Below are 8,924 nucleotides of genomic sequence, written 5' to 3'. Positions count from 1 at the left end.
TATTCACTCGACAAGCTCGCGCATCTGCGCCGCCTCGCGCTCAATCCACTCAGCGTGCTTTGTTTATCAGCTACATGTTTTATTTGCACATCAGCTATACAGGCGTTAATACTGAATGTTTAACATTATATTCATTGCATACATATACTTCGTAGTAGACATCCTTAACTCCTTTCTGCTGTTGGTGTTTCTTTGTATGAATATGGCGCTTAACACATGCTGTGTGGTATCGGCGTTTGGTATCGGGGCATTTTAACGAGTACGAGTACAGGAGACCAGTATCGGGCCCGATACCGATACCAGTATCGGTGCATCCCTATTTATAATTTATGCACAGGAGAGACCTGGTGTTGTTTCCAAACAAAAGGAAATATATCGGTATCAGCATCGGCCAAAATGAGTTTGAAAATATCGGCATATCAGATATCGGCAAAATCCAATACCGTGCACCCCTAGTTTTGCCCTTAGAATTGAACTGGCTATTTTTGCTACTGTACCTTTAAGACTTGTACAACATGTAAATGAACGCTGCTGTTGTTGAATAATCAGTATGTTATACTTCATATGTAAAGTGTATTGGGATAAAAAGTCAAACTCCATCAAAATTAATTGAGCCGAGTCTCCTCCTGTATGCTTCACGTAATAAACACTATTTGGATGACAAACAAAATTCCTTCCAATGTAGAGCGTTCCAAATTAGTGACTTATGTATTATAGTTAGGATGCTGCTTCAGAAGGCTGCTGCCTATGTATGAGAGTAGACATTAATGCAGCTCACTAGTGTATGGTAAAAAGCCATGTCCATGCAATATTGAATTATCAAAACAGTGAGAAAATGTCCCATTTAAAAGATTATTTGCCTTTGGTACAGCAAGTTTTATCTGAAATGTTGCAAGAACAAAAAGACTAAATAAAATTACCTTTAAAATTACAGAATAAACCACCAAACACAACTCCCATTCACAAGGCATGTTCTGGATGTGGAGGGGTTCAAGTTAAAGCTTCCAGTCACGGGTGAATCATTACCACTCCAGGTCTGAGAAACCTCGTTCAAACATTCCCTAATTACACTTTTTCCCAGCCCTGACTAGCACTGCCATGTTCCAAACAATGATTTTTCAGCCAGAGTCTTAGCTTATGTTTAGTGCTTAAACAACAGCCTGTCTGAATTATAGCTTGAAGTTAGATCATATTTAGCCCTTCAAAAATGACCTCATTTGCATGGACAGAAGCCCTGTCCTACTGGATGCAGGCCATTTTAAAGACTTTACTGGATTGCCTTCACTCACTGAAAAAGGTCCTTCATGTTATAGCATCCAGCCACATCTGACATTAATGTTAATAAAAGCAAGAACAGATTGTCTTTTAAACAAATCGAGTGCCATCTTTTGTATATAATGGAAAAAAGTCATACAATTCAAGAAGGTTTAAAAAAAAAAATGTTAAGAGTTAAAACATGTTTCTACTATTTCTTAAAGAAATACATTCTAGGGAATGCAACAGAAAAAAAGAGATGCATCAGAAAAAAAAGCTCATGAATATAAAACTAGAGACAGTGAAATGGCTGAGGTTTGCTTCCCACAAACCTCCATAAACAACCACTGAAGTGCTGACTGCAGAAAAGGGTCGTTTCACAGAGGCATCACACACACACTCCCGTTCTCTAACTATCAATGCACAAAACCACTTAAACAGGTCAGCAAAAGTGAGCACAGCAGTTTGACAATAGTCTGCAGCAAAGAGGGTGGGGGGGTGGGGGGGGAAGAGAAGGAATGGATAGACGCAAAGTGTGAAAAAGTCAACCTCTTTACAAAAACCATTACATTTTCTGGAGAATTAGCAATCATGTTTACATAAACATGAACTTTCCTAATATGTAAATCTGGTTGTATTCTGACTGTGTATGCGCAAATGTGTTACATGTGCCTCTTTTGATCAGAATTGTGTCATTTCAACACCGTAATCGGAATATCCACAGTTCCCTTATATCTGTGTGTGTCTATAAATGATTTATGAGCACTATGAGAAACAGACAGACAAGTTAAGCTATTAAAGATAGTTGCATTTCTGGAATGTAAAGGAGACCGACTCCATACAAGATTACAAGGAACATAAATTATCCACAGATGGATAAAATCATCATAAGAATTTCATGACCTACATTCTGAAATTCGCTGTGCTTTTGTGAATGAAAATTAACGAGCTGGTTAAACTACTGTGCAAGTTTACAAAAAACAAACTTAAATGGCAAGAGTGAGAATGCTTCCACAAGAAAACAGTGGGAAAAGAACGTGTTAAATAAAGTTTATTAAATAATGAATTAATCAAATTTAAAACACTCAAAATTACAAGTTGTAACTGTTTAAACCGTACAAAAGGAAGTTTATACAACCTTTTTAACGATAATTATGAATAATTCTGTTTCTAATCAAAGTCACTGCTGAAATAAACATTAAACAGCGACTGTAATAACTTATAACAGATTTATGACACGTGATGCAATTTCAAATCTTATTCTGAATCATTTTCCACATTTTCGTTTTTTTAAATGGTCAGCGAGTCTTCTCAAACTTTCCATTCTCAAACTTAAGCAAGTTGTCACACGTCAGTAAAGCAGTTGACTCAGTAATTACAGGACCAGAGCCTGATATAGTCTCGCAGTTTTCTTGTTCCTTGTAGAACAAACCCAGACCAGCAGAGTATGTGCGGGGGAGCGACAGCAGCTATTCATAGACCTGAAGCAGGAACAGCTCTCTCTCTCTAAAAGGCTCTGAAGGATGCCTCTGAATACATGTGTGAGAGAAGATCTGGCTGGCATATGGATCATGTGAGCCCACAGAAAAGAAACAATTACAAATTTGAGACACGTGTACGCTTGGATCCAGCCACATCCCGTCTTGTCTGTCTCACCCCACTCTTCTTGTCAGTCAGCTCTCCTCACTGGATAAATGAAATCTGATCTGTGATGCAACTGTCGTTCAGCACGCTGCATTGAGCAGCCGCGTTCAGTTTTTATTTGCGGTGTGTTCTTTTACTGAACTAAATGATTTTTATCAATAAACATTAAACAGCGACTGTAATAACTTATAACAGAAAAAAAATCAAATGATGGTGGGGGTCGGTGACACGGTGGGCAAGTGACGTAACCGGTGTTGCGGCTTAACACCGGTATCACTGTCAGCACCGTCTATCGTGGCAAGCCTACCCCCAACATCAGCCAGTGAAATCACCTCTCCACAACATACTTGCAAAACCACACACAAAACTGAACTGTTCAAGCAAAGGAACTAATGAGAGAACATTAACAGAAAAGCCAACAGCAGAATTGTGAAACGTATTCAGATTTCCCACTCAGGATATGAAGAAACACTGGATATTCAACTCCTGATTCATAATGGAACAGCTGTGTCGTTCTTTCATACTATTTCTGAAGTGTCCGGGTTGACTTCCTTTCAAAATACACAAGACGCATACAACCGGATATGCAGAAACTGTACTGGATGTTAACATACAGGAAAGGGTGTCACAGAAACAGGAAGTCAGAGGTGTCATTTCAAGGACTGTGGCACTGCTGTTTACTTCCTATGATACATCGAATCAGTGAATGGAAGGAAATCTCATTCATAGCTCAGCCAAACACCATCAAAGAAGCCATCTGTATGGTTGTCAATGAGATAAAACAGACTTCAAACCCTGAAAGATATACACATGAGAAAAAAATAAATACCTTATGGGAATAGTGGGGGTCCATGATACGGGCAAGTCCAAAGTCCCCAATTTTCAGTACCAGGTCCTCAGTGTTGACGAAGAGGTTGGCAGGCTTCAGGTCTCGGTGAAGCACGTTTGCAGAGTGGATGTATTTGAGTCCTCGCAGCAGTTGGTACATGAACAGCCGTGCATGATCCTCGGACAACAAGCCCTGTTCCAGCACTTTACAGAGGTCTGTTTCCATGTACTCCTGTACGATGTACACAGAGTTGACCTCCGTCAGAGAGCTCACGTCCTCCGTGAGCATCCGGCCACTGGGCCCCAGCGTTTCAAACACCTTCACGATGTTGTCGTGATCGAGCCTGCGAATGATCTTGATTTCGCGCAGTGCGTGTTTGACGCTCTGAGGGTCGGTTAGGACAATCTTTTTCACAGCGACCCTCTTGTCACAATCGGTGTCAACAGCGGAAAAGACCAGTCCATTGCCCCCATAGCCCAGAGGCTTTAGGTCCATGTAGCGAGGGCCCAGGTCGAAGCCGTGAATGTTCATAAGGCTTTCAAATTTCTCTGCCATTTTGTGGTCTACAAGAGCAGCTCTGTGCAGATATTATAGCAGGAAGGATTTCTGATTTAACTGATATGCAGCTGATCTTGAGTTGCAACTACTAGAGCTAATTGAGAAAGGCAAACCTAACTGAACAACAAAAAAGACGAGACAAACACTCAAGCCTACAAAGACTTGAGCGTTTTCCCCGAACGACTGTTACAGCGTATTCATCATCCACAGCACTTTTTAGCAGCTTTTTAAATGTAGAGTGTGGGAGATTTTTCTTTTAATTTCAATGTTAAATGGAATGAATTTGGATGCCAATCAAATATCTCTGAACGTAACTGAAGTAAGTCACTACCTATAAAATCATCGTCACAGTGCAGAAATTTTCAGTGTATGACTGGCCCTGAGCAGCAGCATTACTAACGGTCCAAGTAAATGATGATATATCTACTAATCTTTTTTTGTTTCCTTTTTCCTGTTTAAAGCACCTGATGTGGGGAAACCGAAAGGGTTGATGATCTCAGAGAGACTATTCCTTCTCAGTGATCAGGCGGCTCCAGCTCACCGCAGTCGCAATCAAAACTATCCTCCATTTTACACTGGGATACCCTGCAAAACAGAGCAGAAAACAACCGATTAGCAACGTACAGTAAGTCGGAAGACCAAAACTCAAATTAGAATGCCATTCACTATGAGCACTTCATAAAAATGCTTCCTCTTTTTCTAAGGAGAAGACACTGAAAATGCAATGAATCTGAGCAGCGTTCAACTGTACAAAGGATACTGAAAATAACGTAAAATAATCTTAACGTGACATACTCATTTAAAAACACAAGACCACAAGCAGTCTACACAAAAGAATACAGAAGACCGCTTATTCAGTTCTGAACTTTCTCAATGAAATCGCTCCGGTAAAATGCTTACACACTCATGACAGCCCTCTTGGGCAATGTTTCCTGTGTGTGATTGTTCATGAACCCCAACTCTGACGTATCTACACTATCTGATGTCATGGATTCCTGTTTCTCCTGTAAACTGTAAAAGACACCGCAGTGCTCGTAACACATATGTAATGGATTAGCACGGGTCCCAGTCTGTGTCTGAAGACACAAAGGTTGGGGGTGATTCAGCCACGTTGCAGTAGTGTGTGAGGGAAATGATGGCCGACCGGCTGACAACCATTTTGTTAACTGAAGGAGGGAGCAAACAAACTCTGAATCAGTCTAGTACTGATATTAAACCAACACCTATAAGTCATAGGCTATTTAAACAATGATCAAGTGAAAGTGAGTTAATAAATGTAAACCAACTACATGTTTTGGATCTACCATATAAACTCCATTAAACACAACAATGACAACGTTTACTTCAACATTCAACACTCAAAAAGTAAATATATTAAGGCTGTCCAGGAATAACTAAAGAAATTAGTTAATAATTAAATATTAAAGTAAATAGTGTGAGGATTTGATGAACAAAATACAATAACGAGGCAAACATACAAACAAAAAACTATCGTGTTGTATATACGTGGATTGTTTATATTGCAGTCCTGTAACGTTTACAGTTGATCAGGATGTGTTTTTATGGTTTTATTGGTCATTTTAGGTCCTCCATTTTGCCGTCGGGCTAACTTACTTGCTAAAGCTAAAACTGAACCGGCTCGGACTCAAAATTCAAAAACTATAAAACACAATCAATAACCCAGTAAAAACAGTAGGAACCCCAAATGTAAAAACCACTATAAAACTGATGTTAATATAAAACGAACAATAAAACAACGGCAGGACTCACACAAACATCAAGTCACCTTAAAACCATGTTTTAAAAAGATTAATAACCCAGGTGATTGTGAAATAAAACTCATAATAACCATACTAATGTCTTACATACGAGTAAACGGTGTCCTCTAATGATTTACGTGTTAAATCTTGATGTTTTAAGGCGCTTCAACGCGTTACCTGAACAAAGAAGGTTATTGTGCCACGGCTGATCATCGCGCCGCCCTTTGCCGTTAAAATAAACCCTTTAACCTACTCAAATAGCCATACTTACGCCCCAGACACGCTCAGATATAAAGCAAAGACATAAAACATGTACTTACTCTTCTCACGGGTGTCATGTATATTTTATTCCTAACCGTTCTTGGTCAGGCTTGTATACGCCACCAGCGCGCTCCCCTCGCAAACTGCCGTGTGAAGCTCTTGTGTTGTAGCACTGTGAATAAGCGCTGCTACGCATGCGCATTGCGCGCTTCTATTTCTATCCGCTTGAAGAGCTGCTCTATGAAGCGTTACTACGCACGGCCATTGAACGCTCTTAGCACTCCTCCCGCTTCTTTTATTGCTATGGGAACCGCGCCGTTTTCAAACGCATTAAATTGAAATTCACTGCAATAACCACAAAATCTATGAAGGGCCCGAGAACTTGAACTTATAACAGTGCGCATGGAATTGTGAAATCAACAAATAATTAGGTAAATCAAACTTTTTAATTCACCAACCGCACATAAAAATACAACAATTTATGTTTTTAAAATGATGAATATTACATGATGAAATACTGAATATTTTAAACAAATGTTTAGCATAAGTATTTTAATCATTGCATAGGCCTATTTTATAATAATGAGCTTCATTTATATTTGCGTAGCACAAGCATCCTTTTAAAAATATTAGAAATCATCTCAAAAGTCAACAATAAAAAAATCATTGTTAGGCTCGTTTAAGCTTTATTATTATTAGTATTATTATTATTATATTTGGGGTTATTTCTGTTCACTAACGCATCAAATGGAATTACAAAAAATAATGTGTTGACAGGTTTCCCTAAACCCCTGAACAATATTTTTCGCTGTTTAATAAACAATAATCTGTAGCTATCACAAGTGCATTTTGTGTGTGATATTCTAAATTAGGAGTCAATGCAGAACCTGCTGCAGGGTGTTACATAACCTACTCTTATTTGCTTTAGTTATTGTTTCAGGGCGGTTTAATTCCAGATGCTGACTTACAGTTCTCATCCATCGACGATAAAGCAGGATCGTTTTGTTCTGTCCTGGTCGGTTTAGTTTGACTGCTTCAGATCTCAATGTTCCCATCATTAAAGATTTATTGCCATTACAGCTACTCCCCTAATAGTTCAGGGACTGTGGTGATGAACTTTCAGGGTTTACTTACTTATGTACTTTGTTAATTAATTTATCTGTCCTATGTACTGTAGGCTGTGTCTGTGCAGTTTATCCATCTTCACAATCACGACAACATCATCGACTAAACTACCCGTGACCATTTTAAGAATAGCCTAACAACAACATCCTTCATAGGTTCTTATCTGATGTACAGACAGCATGTTCTGATCCAGCTCTACTCACTGCATTTGGGTAGATTAGTCTCTCCCTCCCTGTTCCGTCTCCGTTATTTCCAGAAAGCACGTTATGGTTATTATCCGAGTGTCTTCATATATGGCTATGAGCAGAGGTCTGACCGCAGGACGCATGATGATGCTGCAACATCGCCGCAGACGAGCTGTCTAAAAACCATGATGCTCACAAGCCTCCAGGCTGATACGGTAACCAACACGGTTTTAAATACACTAAATGTAGCTAAACTGAGCTGCGTGAGGAGGAACGGATTAATCAGGGCTGTATGTCCTGCGCCAGCGCTGACTGAATGGATGGATGCGGCGCAGCACCAGCAGCTCTTCAGCAGAGGCGCGCATGTGAATCCCCATGTGCTCGAGTCTATGCCGCACTACGACTGCGCTTTGGAGTAACACCAGCACTGCCATGTGTGAGCCCTATTCATCATATCACACATTTTATACTCCTAAATCCCAGCAGAAAGCATTTGATAGATTACTGCAACATTATAAATATAAAATATACTGTTTATTAAGGATTTTGTATCAATTATGTATTAATGACTTAGGCTACACTGTAAAAAAAATTCCGTAAAATTTACGGTAGAAAACCGGCAGCTGTGGTTGCCGGAATTTTACCGTAAAAAATACGGTAGCAACGTTTTAGGTTTTACGGTTTTAACTTAAATTTACAGTTAAATACCGTAATTTCATTAACTGATAAAATGTTATTATATACCAACCTATTGAAGTACTAAAATCTGTTTTGTACCTTTGTAATACACTGATAACCACCAAATGCAGGTGGTGATGAGAAAGTCACACGATGAACCAAAGCCTATCACAAGCAGCTTTTAAATAATAACATATATAGAAGGTGCACAGTTATATATATATATATTAAAAAACTAGGCTAGTAAAAAGTTAAAATAAAAACAGAAAATGTCAAAATAAAAGTCAAAATTCAAAATATTAAAAAAAACTAGAATAGTATATCAATGATAATAAAATAACACCGCTTGAGCACTCCAGTCAATGTATGGAAAAGGGCAAAATTTACATTCTGCAAGATGTTATTTTTGGGGGGGGTATAATAAATATTCAAGTCTAATATAAGGTGCAAACTATATATGTGGAAATATTAAAGGGGTCCTATCATGCTTTTTCACTTTTTCAACTTTAGTTAGTCTGTAATGTTGCTGTTTGAGCATAAAAAAAATCTGCAAAGTTACAAAGCTCAAAGTCCACTTCAAAAGGAGATATTTTATTTAACAGAAATCACTTTTCAAAAACTACAACGAAC

At 38.8% G+C, this 8,924-nt stretch overlaps 1 protein-coding gene across 5 annotated transcripts in view; it reads right to left on the bottom strand.

Annotated features, from left to right (window-relative positions):
• LOC107746943 (mitogen-activated protein kinase 6-like) overlaps positions 1-8,924 on the bottom strand; it is a 28,121-nt gene that overhangs the window by 12,885 nt on the left and 6,312 nt on the right. For 2 of the 5 annotated variants that reach the window (XM_016561298.1, XM_016561299.1), the window contains one exon: positions 3,728-4,870. In XM_016561298.1, coding sequence (XP_016416784.1) covers positions 3,728-4,282 — 555 coding nt within the window. In that variant the 5' untranslated portion in view covers positions 4,283-4,870. Of the gene's footprint in view, positions 1-3,727; positions 4,871-5,185; positions 5,452-6,365; positions 6,551-8,924 lie in introns of those variants that run through there. The other 3 variants (XM_016561297.1, XM_016561296.1, XM_016561301.1) reach the window with 3 other exon arrangements.

This window comes from Sinocyclocheilus rhinocerous, unplaced genomic scaffold (genome assembly GCF_001515625.1).
Source record: "Sinocyclocheilus rhinocerous isolate Xijiao unplaced genomic scaffold, SAMN03320098_v1.1 scaffold138, whole genome shotgun sequence".
In the NCBI taxonomy this organism is placed as follows: domain Eukaryota; kingdom Metazoa; phylum Chordata; class Actinopteri; order Cypriniformes; family Cyprinidae; genus Sinocyclocheilus; species Sinocyclocheilus rhinocerous.
This window is presented reverse-complemented; position numbering and strand designations above follow the sequence as displayed.